Source organism: Carcharodon carcharias (assembly GCF_017639515.1).
Source record: "Carcharodon carcharias isolate sCarCar2 chromosome 24 unlocalized genomic scaffold, sCarCar2.pri SUPER_24_unloc_1, whole genome shotgun sequence".
Lineage (NCBI taxonomy): Eukaryota > Metazoa > Chordata > Chondrichthyes > Lamniformes > Lamnidae > Carcharodon > Carcharodon carcharias.
The window spans coordinates 66081-90964 of NW_024470584.1; the positions used below are offsets into that span (position 1 = coordinate 66081).

General features: G+C 45.0%; 1 protein-coding gene across 1 annotated transcript in view; it reads right to left on the reverse strand.

Moving 5' to 3' along the window:
• The window catches only part of dcaf8 (DDB1 and CUL4 associated factor 8), a gene marked incomplete at its 3' end in the record, with an annotated part of 92533 nt that overhangs the window by 61649 nt on the left and 6000 nt on the right, over positions 1 to 24884 (reverse strand). Inside the window, exons 4-5 of the mRNA XM_041180663.1 lie at positions 23345 to 23433; positions 21715 to 22436 (exon numbers count right to left, since the gene is read on the reverse strand). Coding sequence (XP_041036597.1) covers positions 21715 to 22436; positions 23345 to 23393 — 771 coding nt within the window. The remainder of the gene's footprint in view (positions 1 to 21714; positions 22437 to 23344; positions 23434 to 24884) is intronic.

Genomic DNA, 24884 nt, shown 5'->3' on the forward strand with positions numbered 1-24884 from the left:
ATCCTTACACTGCTGAAAAAACACTGACTCTGTACAGTTACACAGTGATCCTTACCCTGCTGAATAAACACTGACTCTGTACAGTTATACAGTGAGGGATCCTTACACTGCTGAATAAACACTGACTCTGTACAGTTACGAAGAAGTGAACCTAACCCGGCTGAATAAACACTGACTCTGTACAGTCACACAGTGAGCGATCCTTACCCTGCTGAATAAACACTGACTCTGTACAGTTACACAGTGAGAAATCCTTACCCTGCTGAATAAACACTGACTCTGTACACTGACACAGTGATCCTTACCCTGCTGAATAAACACTATCTCGGTACAATTACACAGTAATCCTTACCCTGCTGAAGAAACACGGACTCTGTACAGTTACACAGTGAGTAATCCTTACCCTGAATAAACAGTGACTCTGTACAGTTACACAGTGAGTGATCCTTACCCTGAATAAACAGTGACTCTGTACAGTTACACAGTGAGTGATCCTTACCCTGCTGAATAAACAGTGACTCTGTACAGTTACACAGTGAGTGATCCTTACCCTGAATAAACAGTGACTCTGTACAGTTACACAGTGAGTGATCCTTACCCCCTGAATAAACAGTGTCTCTGTACAATTACACAGTGAGTGATCCTTACCCTGAATAAACAGTGACTCTGTACAGTTACACAGTGATTTATCCTTACCCTGCATAAACGATGACTCTGTACAGTTACACAGTGAGTGATCCTTACCCTGAATAAACAGTGACTCTGTACAGTTACACAGTGAGTGATCCTTAACCTGCTGAATAAACAGTGACTCTGTACAGTTACACAGTGAGTGATCCTTACCCTGAATAAACAGTGACTCTGTATAGTTACACAGTGAGTGATCCTTACCCTGCTGAATAAACACTGACTCTGACACTGACACAGTGATCCATACCCTGCTGAATAAACACTATCTGTACAACTACACAGTGATCCTTACCCTGCTGAATAAACACTGACTCTGTACAGTTACACAGTGACTGATCCTTACCCTGCTGAATAAACACTGACTCAGTACAGTTACACAGTGAGCGATCCTAACCCTGCTGAATAAACACTGACTGTACAGTTACAAAAAGAGTGACCCATACCATGCTGAATAAACACTGACTCTGGACAGTTACACAGTGAGTGAACCTTACCCTGCTCAATAAACACTGACTCTGTACAGTGACGAAGAAGTGAACCTAACCCTGCTGAATAAACACTGACTCAGCACAGTTATACAGTGATCGATCCTTACCCTGCTGAATAAACACTGACTCTGTACAGTTACACATTGACAGATCCTTACACTGCTGAATAAACACTGACTCTGTACAGTTACACAATGAGTGATCCTTATCCTGCTGAATAAACACTGACACTGTACAGTTACACAGTGAGTAATTCTTACCCTCCTGAATAAACATAGACTCTGTACAGTTATACAGTGAGTGATCCTTTCCCTGCTGAATAAACACTGATTCTGTACAGTTAAAGGGTGAGTGATCCTTACACTGCTGAATAAACACTGACTCTGTACAGTTACACAGTGAGTGATCCTTACCCTGCTGAATAAACACTGACTCTGTACAGTTACACAGTGAGCGATCCTTACCCTGCTGAATAAACACTGACTCTGTACAGTTACACAGTGAGAGATCCTTACCCAGCTGAATAAACACTGACACTGTACAGTTACACAGTGAGTGATCCTTACCCTGCTGTTTAAACAGGGATTCTGTAAAGTTGCACAGCAATGATCCTTTCCCGGTTGAATAAACACTGACTCTCTACAGTTACACAATGAGTGACCCTTACCCTGCTGAATAAACACTGACTCTGTACAGTTAAACGGTGAGTGATCCTTACCCTGCTGAATAAACACTGACTCTGTACACATATACAGTGAGTGATCTTGACACTGTTGAATAAACACAGACTCTGTACAGTTACACAGTGAGTGATCATTACCCTACTGAATAAACACTGACTCTGTACAGTTACACAGTGAGTGATCCTTACCCTGCTGAATAAACACTGACTCTGTACAGTAACACAATGATCCTTAACCTGCTGAATAAACACTGACTCTGTAGTTACACAGTGACTGATCCTTACCCGGCAGAATAAACACTGACTCTATACAGTTACACAGTGAATGATCTCTACCCGGCTGAATAAACACTGACTCTGTACAGTTACACATTGAGTGATCCTTACCCTGCTGAATAAACACTGACACTGTACAGTTACACAGTGAGTGATCTTTACCCTGCTGAATAAACACTGACTCTGTACAGTAACACAATGATCCTTAACCAGCTGAATAAACACTGACTCTGTAGTTACACAGTGTTCCTTACCCGGCAGAATAAACACTGACTCTGTACAGTTGCACAGTGAGACATCCTTACCCTGCTGAATAAACACTGACTCTGTACAGTTATACAGTGAGGGTTCCTTACACTGCTGAATAAACACTGACTCTGTACAGTTACAAAGTGAGTGATCCTTACCCTGCTGAATAAACACTGACTCTGTACACATATACAGTGAGTGATCTTGACACTGTTGAATAAACACAGACTCTGTACAGTTACACAGTGAGTGATCCTTACCCTACTGAATAAACACTGACTCTGTACAGTTACACAGTGAGTGATCCTTACCCTGCTGAATAAACACTGACTCTGTACACTGACACAGTGATCCTTTCCCTGCTGAATAAACACTATCTCGGTACAATTACACAGTAATCCTTACTCTGCTGAAGAAACACGGACTCTGTACACTGACACAGTGATCCTTACCCTGCTGAATAAACACTATCTCGGTACAATTACACAGTAATCCTTACCCTCCTGAAGAAACACTGTCTCTGTATAGTTACACAGTAAGCGATCCTTACTCTGCTGAATAAACACTGACTCTGTACAGTTACACAGTGAGTGATCCATACCCTGCTGAATAAACACTGACTCTGTCAAGTAACACAGTGAGTGATCCTTACCCTGCTGAATAAACAGTGACTCTGTACAGTTACACAGATAGAGATCCTTACTCTGCTGAATAAACACTGACTCTGCACAGTTACACAGTGAGTTATCCTTATGGAGCTGAATAAATACTGACTCTATACAGTTACACAGTGAGTAATCCTTACCCTGGTGAATAAACACTGACTCTTTATAGTTACACAGTGAGTGATCCTTACCCTGCTGAATAAACACTGACTCTGACACTGACACGGTGATCCATACGCTGCTGAATAAACACTATCTGTACAACTACACAGTGATCATTACCCTGCTGAATAAACACTGACTCTGTACAGTTAAACGGTGAGTGATCCTTACACTGCTGAATAAACACTGACTCTGTACAGTTACACAGTGAGTGATCTTTAACCTGCTGAATAAACACTGACTCTGTACAGTAACACAATGATCCTTAACCAGCTGAATAAACACTGACTCTGTAGTTACACAGTGACTGATCCTTACCCGGCAGAATAAACACTGACTCTGTACAGTTGCACAGAGAGACATCCTTACCCTGCTGAATAAACACTGACTCTGTACAGTTATACAGTGAGGGATCCTTACACTGCTGAATAAACACTGACTCTGTACAGTTACGAAGAAGTAAACCTAACCCGGCTGAATAAACACTGACTCTGTACAGTTGCACAGTGAGAGATCCTTATCCTGCTGAATAAACACTGACTCTGACACTGACACAGTGATCCTTACCCTGCTGAATAAACACTGACTCTGTACAGTTATACAGTGAGGGATCCTTACACTGCTGAAAAAACACTGACTCTGTACAGTTACACAGTGATCCTTACCCTGCTGAATAAACACTGACTCTGTACAGTTATACAGTGAGGGATCCTTACACTGCTGAATAAACACTGACTCTGTACAGTTACGAAGAAGTGAACCTAACCCGGCTGAATAAACACTGACTCTGTACAGTCACACAGTGAGAGATCCTTACTCTGCTGAATAAACACTGACTCTGTACAGTTACACAGTGAGCGATCCTTACCCTGCTGAATAAACACTGACTCTGTACAGTTACACAGTGAGAAATCCTTACCCTGCTGAATAAACACTGACTCTGAACAGTTACACAGTGAGTGATCCTTACCCTGCTGAATAAACACTGACTCTGTGCAGTTGCACAGTGAGTGATCCTTACCCTGCTGAATAAACACTGACTCTGTGCAGTTGCACAGTGAGTGATCCTTACCCTGCTGAATAAACACTGACTCAGTGCAGTTACACAGTGAGTGATCCTTAGCCTGCTGAATAAAGACTGACTCCGTACAGTTACACAGTGAGTGATCCTTAACCTGCTGAATAAACACTGACTCTGTACAGTTACAAAGTGAGTGATCCTTACCCTGCTGAATAAACACTGACTCTGTACATTTACACAGTGAGTGATCCTTACCCTGCTGAATAAACACTGACTCTGTACACTGACACAGTGATCCTTACCCTGCTGAATAAACACTATCTCGGTACAATTACACAGTAATCCTTACCCTGCGGAAGAAACACGGACTCTGTACAGTTACAAAGAGAGAGATCCTTACCCTAATGAAGAAACACTGTCTCTGTACAGTTACACAGTAAGCGATCCTTACTCTGCTGAATAAACACTGACTCTGTACACTTACACAGTGAGACATCCTTACCCTGCTGAATAAACACTGACTCTGTACAGTTACAAAGTGAGTGATCCTTACCCTGCTGAATAAACACTGACTCTGTACACATATACAGTGAGTGATCTTGACACTGTTGAATAAACACAGACTCTGTACAGTTACACAGTGAGTGATCCTTACCCTGCTGAATAAACACTATCTGTACAACTACACAGTGATCATTACCCTGCTGAATAAACACTGACTCTGTACAGTTAAACGGTGAGTGATCCTTACACTGCTGAATAAACACTGACTCTGTACAGTTACACAGTGAGTGATCTTTACCCTGCTGAATAAACACTGACTCTGTACAGTAACACAATGATCCTTAACCAGCTGAATAAACACTGACTCTGTAGTTACACAGTGACTGATCCTTACCCGGCAGAATAAACACTGACTCTGTACAGTTGCACAGTGAGACATCCTTACCCTGCTGAATAAACACTGACTCTGTACAGTTATACAGTGAGGGATCCTTACACTGCTGAATAAACACTGACTCTGTACAGTTACGAAGAAGTGAACCTAACCCGGCTGAATAAACACTGACTCTGTACAGTTGCACAGTGAGAGATCCTTATCCTGCTGAATAAACACTGACTCTGTACAGTTATACAGTGAGGGATCCTTACACTGCTGAAAAAACACTGACTCTGTACAGTTACACAGTGATCCTTACCCTGCTGAATAAACACTGACTCTGTACAGTTATACAGTGAGGGATCCTTACACTGCTGAATAAACACTGACTCTATACAGTTACGAAGAAGTGAACCTAACCCGGCGGAATAAACACTGACTCTGTACAGTCACACAGTGAGAGATCCTTACTCTGCTGAATAAACACTGACTCTGTACAGTTACACAGTGAGAAATCCTTACCCTGCTGAATAAACACTGACTCTGTACAGTTACACGGTGAGAAATCCTTACCCTGCTGAATAAACACTGACTCTGTACAGTTACACAGTGAGTGATCCTTACCCTGCTGAATAAACACTGACTCTGTGCAGTTGCAGTGAGTGATCCTTACCCTGCTGAATAAACACTGACTCTGTACAGTTACACAGTGAGAAATCCTTACCCTGCTGAATAAACACTGACTCTGTGCAGTTGCACAGTGAGTGATCCTTACCCTGCTGAATAAACACTGACTCTGTACAGTTACAAAGTGAGTGATCCTTACCCTGCTGAATAAACACTGACTCTGTACATTTACACAGTGAGTGATCCTTACCCTGCTGAATAAACACTGACTCTGTACACTGACACAGTGATCCTTACCCTGCTGAATAAACACTATCTCGGTACAATTACACAGTAATCCTTACCCTGCGGAAGAAACACGGACTCTGTACAGTTACAAAGAGAGAGATCCTTACCCTCCTGAAGAAACACTGTCTCTGTACAGTTACACAGTAAGCGATCCTTACTCTGCTGAATAAACACTGACTCTGTACACTTACACAGTGAGACATCCTTACCCTGCTGAATAAACACTGACACTGTACAGTTACACAGTGAGTGATCTTTACCCTGCTGAATAAACACTGACTCTGTACAGTAACACAATGATCCTTAAACCAGCAGAATAAACACTGACTCTGTAGTTACACAGTGACTGATCATTACCCGGCAGAATAAACAATGACTCTATACAGTTACACAGTGAATGATCCCTACACGGCTGAATAAACACTGACTCTGTACAGTTACACATTGAGTGATCCTTACCCTGCTGAATAAACACTGACTCTGTACAGTTATACAGTGAGGGATCCTTACACTGCTGAATAAACACTGACTCTGTACAGTTACGAAGAAGTGAACCTAACCCGGCTGAATAAACACTGACTCTGTACAGTTACGAAGAAGTGAACCTAACCCAGCTGAATAAATACTGACTCTCTACAGTTACACAGTGAGTGATCCTTACCCTGCTGAATAAACACTGACTCTGTACAGTTACACCGTGATCATTACCCTGCTGAATAAACACTGACTCTGTACAGTTACACAGTGAGTGACCATACCCTGCTGAATAAACACTGACTCTGGACAGTAACACAGTGAGCGATCCTTACTCTGCTGAATAAACACTGACTCTGTACAGTTACACAGTGAGCGATCCTTACCCTGTTGAATAAACACTTACTCTGTACAGTTACACCGTGATCATTACCCTGCTGAATAAACACTGACTCTGTACAGTTAAACAGTGAGGGATCCTTACACTGCTGAATAAACACTGACTCTGTACAGTTACGAAGAAGTGAACCTAACCCGGCTGAATAAACACTGACTCTGTACAGTTACGAAGAAGTGAACCTAACCCAGCTGAATAAATACTGACTCTCTACAGTTACACAGTGAGTGATACTTACCCTGCTGTTTAAACAGTGATTCTGTAAAGTTGCACAGAAATGATCCTTTCCCGGTTGAATAAACACTGACTCTCTACAGTTACACAATGAGTGACCCTTACCCTGCTGAATAAACACTGACTCTGTACAGTTACACCGTGATCATTACCCAGCTGAATAAACACTGACTCTGTACAGTTACACAGTGACAGATCCTTACACTGCTGAATAAACACTGACACTGTACAGTTAAACAGTGAGTAATTCTTACCTACCTGAATAAACATAGACTCTGTACAGTTACACAGTGAGTGATCCTAAGCCTGCTGAATAAACAATCACTCCGTACAGTTACACAGTGAGTGATCCTTAACCTGCTGAATAAACACTGACTCTGTGCAGTTACACAGTGAGTGATCCTTACCCTGCTGAATAAACACTGACTCTGTACAGTTACACAGTGAGTGCTCCTTACCCTGCTGAATAAACAGTGACTCTGTACAGTTACACTGTTAACGATCCTTACCCTACTGAATAAACACTGACTCTGTACAGTTACACCGTGATCATTACCCTGCTGAATAAACACTGACTCTGTACAGTTACACAGTGAGTGACCATACCCTGCTGAATAAACACTGACTCTGGACAGTAACACAGTGAGCGATCCTTACTCTGCTGAATAAACAATGACTCTGTACAGTTACACCGTGATCATTACCCTGCTGAATAAACACTGACTCTGGACAGTAACACAGTGAGCGATCCTTACTCTGCTGAATAAACACTGACTCTGTACAGTTACACAGTGACAGATCCTTACGCTGCTGAATAAACACTGCCTCTGTACAGTTACACAATGAGTGATCCTTATCCTGCTGAATAAACAATGACACTGTAGTTACACAGAGAGTAATTCTTACCCTCCTGAATAAACATAGACTCTGTACAGTTACACAGTGAGTCATCCTTTCCCTGCTGAATAAACAATGACTCTGTACAGTTACACAGTGAGTGATCCTTACACTGCTGAATAAACACTGACTCTATACAGTTACACAGTGAATGATCCCTACCCAGCTGAATAAACACTGCCTCTGTACAGTTACACAGTGAGTGATCCTTACCCTGCTGAATAAACACAGACACTGTACAGTTACACAGTGAGTGATCTTTACCCTGCTGAATAAACACTGACTCTGTACAGTAACACAATGATCCTTAACCAGCTGAATAAACACTGACTCTGTAGTTACACAGTGACTGATCCTTACCCGGCAGAATAAACACTGACTCTGTACAGTTGCACAGTGAGACATCCTTACCCTGCTGAATAAACACTGACTCTGTACAGTTATACAGTGAGGGATCCTTACACTGCTGAATAAACACTGACTCTGTACAGTTACGAAGAAGTGAACCTAACCCGGCTGAATAAACACTGCCTCTGTACAGTTACACAGTGAGTGATCCTTACCCTGCTGAATAAACACAGACTCTGTACAGTGACACAGTGAGTGATCCTGACCATGCTGAATAAACACTGACTCTGTACAGTAACACAATGATCCTTAACCTGCTGAATAAACACTGACTCTGTAGTTACACAGTGACTGATCCTTAACCTGCTGAATAAACACTGACTCTGTAGTTACACAGTGACTGATCCTTACCCGGCAGAATAAACACTGACTCTATACAGTTACACAGTGAATGATCCCAACCCGGCTGAATAAACACTGACTCTGTACAGTTACACATTGAGTGATCCTTACGCTGCTGAATAAACACTGACACTGTACAGTTACACAGTGAGTGATCTTTACCCTGCTGAATAAACACTGACTCTGTACAGTTACACAGTGAATGATCCCTACCCAGCTGAATAAACACTGCCTCTGTACAGTTACACAGTGAGTGATCCTTACCCTGCTGAATAAACACAGACACTGTACAGTTACACAGTGAGTGATCTTTACCCTGCTGAATAAACACTGACTCTGTACAGTAACACAATGATCCTTAACCAGCTGAATAAACACTGACTCTGTAGTTACACAGTGACTGATCCTTACCCGGCAGAATAAACACTGACTCTGTACAGTTGCACAGTGAGACATCCTTACCCTGCTGAATAAACACTGACTCTGTACAGTTATACAGTGAGGGATCCTTACACTGCTGAATAAACACTGACTCTGTACAGTTACGAAGAAGTGAACCTAACCCGGCTGAATAAACACTGCCTCTGTACAGTTACACAGTGAGTGATCCTTACCCTGCTGAATAAACACAGACTCTGTACAGTGACACAGTGAGTGATCCTGACCCTGCTGAATAAACACTGACTCTGTAGTGTAACACAATGATCCTTAACCTGCTGAATAAACACTGACTCTGTAGTTACACAGTGACTGATCCTTAACCTGCTGAATAAACACTGACTCTGTAGTTACACAGTGACTGATCCTTACACGGCAGAATAAACACTGACTCTATACAGTTACACAGTGAATGATCCCTACCCGGCTGAATAAACACTGACTCTGTACAGTTACACATTGAGTGATCCTTACGCTGCTGAATAAACACTGATACTGTACAGTTACACAGTGAGTGATCTTTACCCTGCTGAATAAACACTGACTCTGTACAGTAACACAATGATCCTTAACCAGCTGAATAAACACTGACTCTGTAGTTACACAGTGACTGATCCTTACCCGGCAGAATAAACACTGACTCTGTACAGTTGCACAGTGAGACATCCTTACCCTGCTGAATAAACACTGACTCTGTACAGTTATACAGTGAGGGATCCTTACACTGCTGAATAAACACTGACTCTGTACAGTTACGAAGAAGTGAACCTAACCCGGCTGAATAAACACTGACTCTGTACAGTTATACAGTGAGGGATCCTTACACTGCTGAATAAACACTGACTCTGTACAGTTACACAGTGATCCTTACCCTGCTGAATAAACACTGACTCTGTACAGTTATACAGTGAGGGATCCTTACACTGCTGAATAAACACTGACTCTGTACAGTTACGAAGAAGTGAACCTAACCCGGCTGAATAAACACTGACTCTGTACAGTCACACAGTGAGAGATCCTTACTCTGCTGAATAAACACTGACTCTGTACAGTTACACAGTGAGCGATCCTTACCATGCTGAATAAACACTGACTCTGTACAGTTTCACAGTGAGAAATCCTTACCCTGCTGAATAAACACTGACTCTGAACAGTTACACAGTGAGTGATCCTTACCCTGCTGAATAAACACTGACTCTGTGCAGTTGCACAGTGAGTGATCCTTACCCTGCTGAATAAACACTGACTCAGTGCAGTTACACAGTGAGTGATCCTTCGCCTGCTGAATAAACACTGACTCCGTACAGTTACACAGTGAGTGATCTTGACACTGTTGAATAAACACAGACTCTGTACAGTTACACAGTGAGTGATCCTTACCCTGCTGAATAAACACTGACTCAGTGCAGTTACACAGTGAGTGATCCTTAGCCTGCTGAATAAACACTGACTCCGTACAGTTACACAGTGAGTGATCCTTAACCTGCTGAATAAACACTGACTCTGTACAGTTACAAAGTGAGTGATCCTTACCCTGCTGAATAAACACTGACTCTGTACACTTATACAGTGAGTAATCTTGACACTGTTGAATAAACACTGACTCTGTACAGTTACACAGTGAGTGATCCTTACCCTGCTGTTTAAACAGTGATTCTGTAAAGTTGCACAGCGATGATCCTTTACCGGTTGAATAAACACTGACTCTATACAGTTACACAATGAGTGACCCTTACCCTGCTGAATAAACACTGACTCTGTACAGTTAAACGGTGAGTGATCCTTACCCTGCTGAATAAACACTGACTCTATACAGTTACACAGTGAGTGATCCTTTCCCTGCTGAATAAACACTGACTCTGTACAGTTACACAGTGAGTGATCCTTACCCTGCTGAATAAACACTGACTCTGTACAGTTACACAGTGAGTGATCCTTACCCTGCTGAATAAACACTGACTCTGTACAGTTACACAGTGAGTGATCCTTAACCTGCTGAATAAACACTGACTCTGTACAGTAACACAATGATCCTTAACCTGCTGAATAAACACTGACTCTGTAGTTACACAGTGACTGATCCTTACCCGGCAGAATAAACACTGACTCTATACAGTTACACAGTGAATGATCCCTACCCGGCTGAATAAACACTGACTCTGTACAGTTATACAGTGAGAGATCCTTATCCTGCTGAATAAACACTGACTCTGACACTGACACAGTGATCCTTACCCTGCTGAATAAACAGTGACTCTGTACAGTTATACAGTGAGGGATCCTTACACTGCTGAATAAACACTGACTCTGTACAGTTACACAGTGATCCTTAACCTGCTGAATAAACACTGACTCTGCACAGTTATACAGTGAGGGATCCTTACACTGCTGAATAAATACTGACTCTGTACAGTTACGAAGAAGTGAACCTAACCCGGCTGAATAAACAGACTCTGTACAGTCACACAGTGAGAGATCCTTACTCTGCTGAATAAACACTGACTCTGTACAGTTACACAGTGAGCGATCCTTACCCTGCTGAATAAACACTGACTCTGTACAGTTACACAGTGAGAAATCCTTACCCTGCTGAATAAACACTGACTCTGTACAGTTACACAGTGAGAAATCCTTACCCTGCTGAATAAACACTGACTCTGTACAGTTACACAGTGAGTGATCCTTACCCTGCTGAATAAACAGTGACTCTGTACAGTTACACAGATAGAGATCCTTACTCTGCTGAATAAACACTGACTCTGCACAGTTACACAGTGAGTTATCCTTATGGAGCTGAATAAATACTGACTCTATACAGTTACACAGTGAGTAATCCTTACCCTGGTGAATAAACACTGACTCTGTATAGTTACACAGTGAGTGATCCTTACCCTGCTGAATAAACACTGACTCTGACACTGACACAGTGATCCATACCCTGCTGAATAAACACTATCTGTACAACTACACAGTGATCCTTACCCTGCTGAATAAACACTGACTCTGTACAGTTACACAGTGACTGATGCTTACCCTGCTGAATAAACACTGACTCTGTGCAGTTACACAGTGAGTGATCCTTAGCCTGCTGAATAAACACTGACTCCGTACAGTTACACAGTGAGTGATCCTTAACCTGCTGAATAAACACTGACTCTGTACAGTTACAAAGTGAGTGATCCTTACCCTGCTGAATAAACACTGACTCTGTACACTTATACAGTGAGTGATCTTGACACTGTTGAATAAACACTGACTCTGTACAGTTACACAGTGAGTGATCCTTACCCTGCTGAATAAACACTATCTCGGTACAATTACACAGTAATCCTTACTCTGCTGAAGAAACACGGACTCTGTACAGTTACAAAGAGAGAGATCCTTACCCTCCTGAAGAAACACTGTCTCTGTACAGTTACACAGTAAGCGATCCTTACTCTGCTGAATAAACACTGACTCTGTACAGTTGCACAGTGAGACATCCTTGCCCTGCTGAATAAACACTGACTCTGTACAGTTGCAGTGAGTGATCCTTATCCTGCTGAATAAACACTGACTCTGTACAGTTACACAGTGAGTGACCCTTACCCTGCTGAATAAACACTGACTCTGTCAAGTAACACAGTGAGTGATCCATACCCTGCTGGATAAACACTGACTCTGTACAGTTACACAGTGAGTGATCCTTACCCTGCTGAATAAACAGTGACTCTGTACAGTTACACAGATAGAGATCCTTACTCTGCTGAATAAACACTGACTCTGCACAGTTACACAGTGAGTTATCCTTATGGAGCTGAATAAATACTGACTCTATACAGTTACACAGTGAGTAATCCTTACCCTGGTGAATAAACACTGACTCTGTATAGTTACACAGTGAGTGATCCTTACCCTGCTGAATAAACACTGACTCTGACACTGACACAGTGATCCATACCCTGCTGAATAAACACTATCTGTACAACTACACAGTGATCCTTACCCTGCTGAATAAACACTGACTCTGTACAGTTACACAGTGACTGATCCTTACCCTGCTGAATAAACACTGACTCTGTACAGTTACAAAGAGAGAGATCCTTACACTCCTGAAGAAACACTGTCTCTGTACAGTTACACAGTAAGCGATCCTTACTCTGCTGAATAAACACTGACTCTGTACAGTTACACAGTGAGACATCCTTACCCTGCTGAATAAACACTGACTCTGTACAGTTGCAGTGAGTGATCCTTATCCTGCTGAACAAACACTGACTCTGTACAGTTACACAGTGAGTGACCCTTACCCTGCTGAATAAACACTGACTCTGTCAAATAACACAGTGAGTGATCCATACCCTGCTGGATAAACACTGACTCTGTACAGTTACACAGTGAGTGATCCTTACCCTGCTGAATAAACAGTGACTCTGTACAGTTACACAGATAGAGATCCTTACTCTGCTGAATAAACACTGACTCTGCACAGTTACACAGTGAGTTATCCTTATGGAGCTGAATAAATACTGACTCTATACCGTTACACAGTGAGTAATCCTTACCCTGGTGAATAAACACTATCTGTACAACTACACAGTGATCCATACCCTGCTGAATAAACACTATCTGTACAACTACACAGTGATCCTTACCCTGCTGAATAAACACTGACTCAGTACAGTTACACAGTGAGCGATCCTAACCCTGCTGAATAAACACTGACTGTACAGTTACACAGAGAGTGACCCATACCATGCTGAATAAACACTGACTCTGAACAGTTACACAGTGAGTGAACCTTACCCTGCTCAATAAACACTGACTCTGTACAGTGACGAAGAAGTGAACCTAACCCTGCTGAATAAACACTGACTCAGTACAGTTATACAGTGAGTGATCCTTACCCAGCTGAATAAACAGACTCTGTACAGTGACGCAGTGTGATCCTTACCCTGCTGAATAAACACTGACTCTGTACAGTTACAGTGAGTGATCGTTACCCTGCTAAATAAACACTGACTCTGTACATTTATACAGTGAGTGATCTTGACACTGTTCAATAAACACAGACTCCGTACAGTTACACAGTGAGTGATCCTTACCCTGCTGAATAAACACTGACTCTGTACAGTTACACAGTGAGTGATCCTTACCCTGCTGAATAAACACTATCTCGGTACAATTACACAGTAATCCTTACTCTGCTGAAGAAACACGGACTCTGTACAGTTACAAAGAGAGAGATCCTTACCCTCCTGAAGAAACACTGTCTCTGTACAGTTACACAGTAAGCGATCCTTACTCTGCTGAATAAACACTGACTCTGTACAGTTGCACAGTGAGTGATCCTTACCCTGCTGAATAAACAGTGACTCTGTACAGTTACACAGATAGAGATCCTTACTCTGCTGAATAAACACTGACTCTGCACAGTTACACAGTGAGTTATCCTTATGGAGCTGAATAAATACTGACTCTATACAGTTACACAGTGAGTAATCCTTACCCTGGTGAATAAACACTGACTCTGTATAGTTACACAGTGAGTGATCCTCACCCTGCTGAATAAATACTGACTCTGACACTGACACAGTGATCCATACCCTGCTGAATAAACACTATCTGTACAACTACACAGTGATCCTTACCCTGCTGAATGAACACTGACTCTGTACAGTGACGAAGAAGTGAACCTAACCCTGCTGAATAAACACTGACTCAGTACAGTTATACAGTGAGTGATCCTTACCCAGCTGAATAAACAGACTCTACACAGTTACACAGTGAGCGATCCTTACCCTGCTGAATAAACACTGTCTCTGTACAGTTACACAGTGACCTTACCCTGCTGAATAAACACAGACTCTGTACAGTTACAAGGTGAGTGACCCTTACCCTGCTGAATAAACACTGACTCTGTGCAGTTACACAGTGATCCTAACCCTGCTGAATAAACACAGACTCTGTACAGTTACAAGGTGAGTGACCCTTACCCTGCTGAATAAACACTGACACTGCCAAGTAGCACAGTGAGTGATCCTTACCCTGCTGAATAAACACTGACTCTGTACAGTAACACAGTGATCCTTAACCTGCTGAATAAACACTGACTCTGTAGTTACACAGTGAGAGATCCTTACCCTGCTGAATAAACACTGACTCTGTAGTTATACAGTGAGTGATCCTTACAATGCTGAATAAACACTGACTCTGTACAGTTACGAAGAAGTGAACCTAACCCTGCTGAATAAACACTGACTCTGTACAGTTATACAGTGAGTGATCCTTACCTTGCTGAATAAACACAGACTCTGTACACTTATACAGTGAGTGATCTTGACACTGTTGAATAAACACAGACTCTGTACAGTTACACAGTGAGTGATCCTTACCCTGCTGAATAAACACTGACTCTGTACAGTTACACAGTGAGAAATCCTTACCCTGCTGAATAAACACTATCTCGGTACAATTACACAGTAATCCTTACTCTGCTGAATAAACACTGACTCTGTACAGTTGCACAGTGAGACATCCTTACCCTGCTGAATAAACACTGACTCTGTACAGTTGCAGTGAGTGATCCTTATCCTGCTGAATAAACACTGACTCTGTACAGTTACACACTGAGTGACCCTTAACCTGCTGAATAAACACAGACTCTGTCAAGTAACACAGTGAGTGATCCATACCCTGCTGGATAAACACTGACTCTGTACAGTTACACAGTGAGTGATCCTTACCCTGCTGAATAAACAGTGACTCTGTACAGTTACACAGATAGAGATCCTTACTCTGCTGAATAAACACTGACTCTGCACAGTTACACAGTGAGTTATCCTTATGGAGCTGAATAAATACTGACTCTATACAGTTACACAGTGAGTAATCCTTACCCTGGTGAATAAACACTGACTCTGTACAGTTACACAGTGAGTGATCCTTACCCTGCTGAATAAACACTAACTCTGTACAGTTACAAAGAGAGAGATCCTTACCCTCCTGAAGAAACACTGTCTGTGTACAGTTACACAGTAAGCGATCCTTACTCTGCTGAATAAACACTGACTCTGTACAGTTACACAGTGAGACATCCTTACCCTGCTGAATAAACACTGACTCTGTACAGTTGCAGTGAGTGATCCTTATCCTGCTGAATAAACACTGACTCTGTCAAGTAACACAGTGAGTGATCCATACCCTGCTGGATAAACACTGACTCTGCAGTTACACAGTGAGTGATCCTTACCCTGCTGAATAAACAGTGACTCTGTACAGTTACACAGATAGAGATCCTTACTCTGCTGAATAAACACTGACTCTGCACAGTTACACAGTGAGTTATCCTTATGGAGCTGAATAAATACTGACTCTATACAGTTACACAGTGAGTAATCCTTACCCTGGTGAATAAACACTGACTCTGTATAGTTACACAGTGAGTGATCCTTACCCTGCTGAATAAATACTGACTCTGACACTGACTCAGTGATCCTTACCCTGCTGAATAAACACTGACTCAGTACAGTTACACAGTGAGCGATCCTAACCCTGCTGAATAAACACTGACTGTACAGTTACACAGAGAGTGACACATACCATGCTGAATAAACACTGACTCTGGACAGTTACACAGTGAGTGAACCTTACCCTGCTCAATAAACACTGACTCTGTACAGTGACGAAGAAGTGAACCTAACCCTGCTGAATAAACACTGACTCAGTACAGTTATACAGTGAGTGATCCTTACCCAGCTGAATAAACAGACTCTGTACAGTGACACAGTGAGTGATCCTTACCCTGCTGAATAAACACTGACTCTGTACAGTTACAGTGAGTGATCGTTACCCCGCTAAATAAAGACTGACTCTGTAAAGTTACGCAGTGACTGATCCTTACCCTGCTGAATAAACACTGACACTGTACAGTTACACAGTGAGTGATCCTTACCCTGCTGAATAAACACTATCTCGGTACAATTACACAGTAATCCTTACTCTGCTGAAGAAACACGGACTCTGTAGAGTTACAAAGAGAGAGATCCTTACCCTCCTGAAGAAACACTGTCTCTGTACAGTTACACAGTAAGCGATCCTTACCCTGCTGAATAAACACTGACACTGTACAGTTACACAGTGAGCGATCCTTACCCAGCTGAATAAACACTGACTCTATACAGTTACACAGTGAGCGATCCTTACCCTGCTGATTAAACACTGTCTCTGTACAGTTACACAGTGACCTTACCCTGCTGAATAAACACAGACTCTGTACAGTTACAAGGTGAGTGACCCTTACCCTGCTGAATAAACACTGACTCTGTACAGTTACACAGTGATCCTAACCCTGCTGAATAAACACAGACTCTGTACAGTTACAAGGTGAGTAACCCTTACCCTGCTGAATAAACACTGACTCTGCCAAGTAGCACAGTGAGTGATCCTTACCCTGCTGAACAAACACTGACTCTGTACAGTAACACAGTGATCCTTAACCTGCTGAATAAACACTGACTCTGTAGTTACACAGTGAGAGATCCTTACCCTGCTGAATAAACACTGACTCTGTACAGTTACGAAGAAGTGAACCTAACCCTGCTGAATAAACACTGACTCTGTACAGTTATACAGTGAGTGATCCTTACCTTGCTGAATAAACACAGACTCTGTACATTTATGCAGTGAGTGATCTTGACACTGTTGAATAAACACAGACTCTGTACAGTTACACAGTGAGTGATCCTTACCCGGCTGAATAAACACTGACTCTGTACAGTTACACAGTGAGTGATCCTTACCCTGTTGAACAAACACTATCTCAGTACAATTACACAGTAATCCTTACTCTGCTGAAGAAACACGGACTCTGTACAGTTACACAGTGAGTGATCCATAACCTGCTGGATAAACACTGACTCTGTACAGTTGCAGTGAGTGATCCTTATCCTGCTGAATAAACACTGACTCTGTACAGTTACACAGTCAGTGACCCTGACCCTGCTGAATAAACACAGACTCTGTCAAGTAACACAGTGAGTGATCCATACCCTGCTGGATAAACACTGACTCTGTACAGTTACACAGTGAGTGATCCTTACCCTGCTGAATAAACAGTGACTCTGTACAGTTACACAGATAGAGATCCTTACTCTGCTGAATAAACACTGACTCTGCACAGTTACACAGTGAGTTATCCTTATGGAGCTGAATAAATACTGACTCTATACAGTTACACAGTGAGTAATCCTTACCCTGGTGAATAAACACTGACTCTGTATAGTTACACAGTGAGTGATCCTTACCCTGCTGAATAAACACTGACTCTGACACTGACACAGTGATCCATACCCTGCTGAATAAACACTATCTGTACAACTACACAGTGATCCTTACCCTGCTGAATAAACACTGACTCTGTACAGTTACACAGTGACTGATCCTTACCCTGCTGAATAAACACCGACTCTGTACAGTTACAAAGAGAGAGATCCTTACCCTCCTGAAGAAACACTGTCTGTGTACAGTTACACAGTAAGCGATCCTTACTCTGCTGAATAAACACTGACTCTGTACAGTTACACAGTGAGACATCCTTACCCTGCTGAATAAACACTGACTCTGTACAGTTGCAGTGAGTGATCCTTATCCTGCTGAATAAACACTGACTCTGTACAGTTACACAGTGAGTGACCCTTACCCTGCTGAATAAACACTGACTCTGTCAAGTAACACAGTGAGTGATCCGTACCCTGCTGGATAAACACTGACTCTGCACAGTTATACAGTGAGTGATCCTTACCCTGCTGAATAAACAGTGACTCTGTACAGTTACACAGATAGAGATCCTTACTCTGCTGAATAAACACTGACTCTATACAGTTACACAGTGAGTAATCCTTACCCTGGTGAATAAACACTGACTCTGTATAGTTACACAGTGAGTGATCCTTACCCTGCTGAATAAATACTGACTCTGACACTGACACAGTGATCCATACCCTGCTGAATAAACACTATCTGTACAACTACACAGTGATCCTTACCCTGCTGAATAAACACTGACTCTGTACAGTGACGAAGAAGTGAACCTAACCCTGCTGAATAAACACTGACTCAGTACAGTTATACAGTGAGTGATCCTTACCCAGCTGAATAAACAGACTCTATACAGTTACACAGTGAGCGATCCTTACCCTGCTGAATAAACACTGACTCTGTACAGTTACACAGTGATCCTAACCCTGCTGAATAAACACAGACTCTGTACAGTTACAAGGTGAGTGACCCTTACCCTGCTGAATAAACACTGACTCTGCCAAGTAGCACAGTGAGTGATCCTTACCCTGCTGAATAAACACTGACTCTGTACAGTAACACAGTGATCCTTAACCTGCTGAATAAACACGGACTCTGTAGTTACACAGTGAGAGATCCTTACCCTGCTGAATAAACACTGACTCTGTAGTTATACAGTGAGTGATCCTTACAATGCTGAATAAACACTGACTCTGTACAGTTACGAAGAAGTGAACTTAACCCTGCTGAATAAACACTGACTCTGTACAGTTATACAGTGAGTGATCCTTACCTTGCTGAATAAACACAGACTCTGTACACTTATACAGTGAGTGATCTTGACACTGTTGAATAAACACAGACTCTGTACAGTTACACAGTGAGTGATCCTTACCCTGCTGAATAAACACTGACTCTGTACAGTTACACAGTGAGTGATCCTTACCCTGCTGAATAAACACTATCTCGGTACAATTACACAGTAATCCTTACTCTGCTGAATAAACACTTACTCTGTACAGTTGCACAGTGAGACATCCTTACCCTGCTGAATAAACACTGACTCTGTACAGTTGCAGTGAGTGATCCTTATCCTGCTGAATAAACACTGACTCTGTACAGTTACACAGTGAGTGACCCTTACCCTGCTGAATAAACACAGACTCTGTCAAGTAACACAGTGAGTGATCCATACCCTGCTGGATAAACACTGACTCTGTACAGTTACACAGTGAGTGATCCTTACCCTGCTGAATAAACAGTGACTCTGTACAGTTACACAGATAGAGATCCTTACTCTGCTGAATAAACACTGACTCTGCACAGTTACACAGTGAGTTATCCTTATGGAGCTGAATAAATACTGACTCTATACAGTTACACAGTGAGTAATCCTTACCCTGGTGAATAAACACTGACTCTGTATAGTTACACAGTGAGTGATCCTTACCCTGCTGAATAAACACTAACTCTGACACTGACACCGTGATCCATACCCTGCTGAATAAACACTATCTGTACAACTACACAGTGATCCTTATCCTGCTGAATAAACACTGACTCTGTACAGTTACACAGTGACTGATCCTTACCCTGCTGAATAAACACTGACTCTGTACAGTTACAAAGAGAGAGATCCTTACCCTCCTGAAGAAACACTGTCTGTGTACAGTTACACAGTAAGCGATCCTTACTCTGCTGAATAAACACTGACTCTGTACAGTTACACAGTGAGACATCCTTACCCTGCTGAATAAACACTGACTCTGTACAGTTGCAGTGAGTGATCCTTATCCTGCTGAATAAACACTGACTCTGTACAGTTACACAGTGAGTGATCTTTACCCTGCTGAATAAACACTGACTCTGTACAGTAACACAATGATCCTTAACCAGCTGAATAAACACTGACTCTGTAGTTGCACAGTGACTGATCCTTACCCGGCAGAATAAACACTGACTCTGTACAGTTACACAGTGAGTGATCCTTTCCCGGTTGAATAAACACTGACTCTCTACAGTTACACAATGAGTGACCCTTACCCAGCTGAATAAACACTGACTCTGTACAGTTATACAGTGAGGGATCCTTACACTGCTGAATAAACACTGACTCTGTACAGTTACGAAGAAGTGAACCTAACCCAGCTGAATAAACACTGACTCTGTACAGTTACACAGTGAGAGATCCTTACTCTGCTGAATAAACACTGACTCTGTACAGTTACACAGTGAGCGATCCTTACCCTGCTGAATAAACACTGACACTGTACAGTTGCACAGTGAGTGATCCATACCCTGCTGAATAAGCACTCTGTACAGTTACACAATGAGTGATCCTTATCCTGCTGAATAAACACTGACACTGTACAGTTACACAGAGAGTGATCCTTACCCTGCTGAATAAACACTGACTCTGTACAGTTACACAGAGAGTGATCCTTACCGTGCTGAATAAACACTGACTCTACAGTTACACAGTGAGTGATCCTTACCCTGCTGAATAAACACTGACTCTACACAGTTACACAGAGAGTGATCCTTACCCTGCTGAATAAACACCGACACTGTACAGTTACACAGAGAGTGATCCTTACCCTGCTGAATAAACACTGACTCTGTACAGTTAACCATTGAGCGATCCTTACCCTGCTGAACAGGGGCTTATCTGTCGCACCCACGTGGTGGGTTGGGCCAGTACAGTCGCCGCCCGGCTCACCTGAAAGACGTTGCTCTTGTGCCCGGTGTCGAACTCCAGGGCCGGCTTGCGGCGGGCCCAGTCCCAGATCACCACCTTGAGGTCGTCGCTGCCGCTGGCCAGCCAGGTTCCCCGCCGGTTGAAGTGGAGCGTGTTGACGCAGCCGGCGTGGCGCTCCAGTCCGTGCTGCAAGCGCAGGCGCTCCACGAAGGTGCGGGCGCCGCACGCCCGGTACATGAAGGCCCGGGGGTCTCGGCCGATCTCCCTGGCTCCCAGGGCGGGGGCGGCGCACCAGGTGGGCGGGGGCAGCGCCGCCACCTCCGAGTGGACCCAGCGCTCCAGCGCCGCCTCCTCCTCCTCGGAGTCCCGCTCGGTCTCGCTCGCCCTCTTGGGCCCCCTCCTCCGGCGAGGCGGCGCCTCGGGGCGTCCGTCCTCCATCTTGCTCTCCTCCTCCTCCTCCTCCTCCTCCTCGTCCTCGTCCTCCTCGTCCACGATGGAGTAGGTGCCCGTGTCCTCCAGCGAGTCGGAGTCCTGCTCGTCCGAGCTCTGCTTCTCCGGCCCGCGCCTGCCCACGTCCCCGGCGCCTCGACGTTCTCCCTCCTCCTCCTTAGCCTCCTCCTCCTCCTCCTCTGCCATGTGCTCGTCCCCCGTCAGGCTCAGGCTGAGATCGGACGCTTCCACCTCGATGCCGGAGGAGGTCTCGCGAGCCTCCTCTGTGTCCTCGGGGGTGCTAGACAGGCTGCCTGCAAATACCAAGGAGGTTACATCGGCTGGGCAGCATCTCCCTCGGGGGGGGGTGGCAGAGAGGGGGAGGGAGGGGGAGTGAGAGGCAGAGAGGGGGAGGGAGGGGGTAGTGAGAGGCAGAGAGGGGGAGGGAGGGGGTAGTGAGAGGCAGAGAGGGGGAGGGAGGGGGTAGTGAGAGGCAGAGAGGGGGAGGGAGGGGGTAGTGAGAGGCAGAGAGGGGGAGGGAGGGGGTAGTGAGAGGCAGAGAGGGGGAGGGAGGGGGAGTGAGAGGCAGAGAGGGGGAGGAGGGGGAGTGAGAGGCAGAGAGGGGAGGGAGGGGGAGTGAGAGGCAGAGAGGGGAGGGAGGGGGAGTGAGAGGCAGAGAGGGGAGGGAGGGGGTAGTGAGAGGCAGAGAGGGGGAGGGAGGGGGTAGTGAGAGGCAGAGAGGGGGAGGGAGGGGGAGTGAGAGGCAGAGAGGGGGAGGGAGGGGGTAGTGAGAGGCTGAGAGGGGAGGGAAGGGGAATGAGAGGCAGAGAAGGGGAGGGAGAGTGAGAGGCAGAGACAGAGAGCCGGGCGGAGAGCCGGGCGGAGAGCCGGGCGGAGAGCCGGGCGGAGAGCCGGGCGGAGAGCCGGGCGGAGAGCCGGGCGGAGAGCCGGGCGGAGAGCCGGGCGGAGAGCCGGGCGGAGAGCCGGGCGGAGAGCCGGGCGGAGAGACGGGCGGAGAGACGGGCGGAGAGACGGGCGGAGAGACGGGCGGAGAGACGGGCGGAGAGACGGGCGGAGAGACGGGCGGAGAGACGGGCGGAGAGACGGGCGGAGAGACGGGCGGAGAGACGGGCGGAGAGACGGGCGGAGAGACGGGCGGAGAGACGGGCGGAGAGACGGGCGGAGAGACGGGCGGAGGCACAAAGAGGAAAAGGTCACCTACCATTCCTGAAGTCAGGTTTCAGATCCAATTCTCCACTGCGGTCTCCCATCTTGTCAAGTACTTCACGATGATCCACAGCTTATCAGAGCCTGAGAATGAGTGAGAGAGAGAGAGAGAGAACAGGGTAAAGGTGCCGCAGGAACAGGTGGTGACCATTCAGCCTGGCCCCACTGTACTCAAATCATTTCAGAAACAGTTGGCCCGAATTTACCGATAACCAGAAAAGCCTGCACCATCATGACTCCTCTTAAAACCAACGGCAACCTCCAGATCTCTCTCTCACACACACACACACACACACACACACACACACACACACACACACACACACACACACACACACACACACACACACACACACAATCACACACAATCACACAGTAAACCCTGCTCTGAGTAGAAGTTCCTGCCTGCAATTATCCACTGCCCCTGTTGGCACATCCCGGCACAGAGCGGAATCAGAAATCACTGATTGGACCGGAACACCCTTTCCTGTGAACACCCCGGAAAAACTCCTGAAAAAGTGTCACATTGTTCAATGAGGTGGCAATGGGCCTTCGAACGGAACGCTAAGTTCATGGCTGGTGGCTGAAAACCTCTCTGGCTCGGAGAGAAAAAATAAAAATCATTCTACACCTGCGGCCCGTCAAATTTTATCTAAAAACAACGCAGGCCAATTCTTCTTGGAAGGACGTTTACGATATTTCAACAACTTCTTCATCCCTTGTCGAATTCCAGCTAGGAATCGATCAAGCGTCCTTGAACCTTTCCAACCAGCTGAGTCTCCACAGCCCTCTGGAGCAGCGAATTCCAAAGATTCACCACCCTCTGAGTCAAGAGATTCTCCCTCCTCCTCCTCCTGCTCTCGAGTCCGAACGGTCTGTCCCTAACCCCCGAGGCTGCGGAGTCACTGCAGCACACGGGAGGCAAGCGTTCCACCCATCCAGCCTCCGCTAGCTATCCGTCAACCAATCTAAATCAGTCCCGCTTCCCCCCCCCCCGCAAGTTTAGTTCCCTCGCGCGCTCATCGAACTTCCGTTCGAAATCCTCCATCGCCTCCGCTCCCACCACCCTCGCAGGCAGTGCGTTCCTCGCTGCGTCAGAACGTTCTCCCTCACAGCACCCCCCCACCCCACCCCCCCGCACGATCGTGGATTGGTCTGCCCTCACCCTCGAGCCACCAGCCAACGGGAACAGCTTTTCTCTGCCCACCTGATCTCCACCGGTCACGATCTCGTGCGCCTCCATCAAATCTCCCCTGCCCCAAGGAGGGGGACCCCAATTTCCCCCCCCCCACCCCCCCGCATCGTCACCGGAGCCATTCGGGTAAAGCCCCCCTCCCGCCCCCTCCAACCTTCATCGCCGGAGCCATTCTGGTAAAGCCCCCCTCCCGCCCCCTCCAACCCTCATCGCCGGAGCCATTCTGGTAAAGCCTCCCCCCACCCCCCCCCCCCAACCCTCGTCACCAGAGCCATTCTGGTAAAGCCTCGCCCCCCCCCCCCCCCCCCCCAAACCTCATCGCCGGAGCCATTCCGGTAAA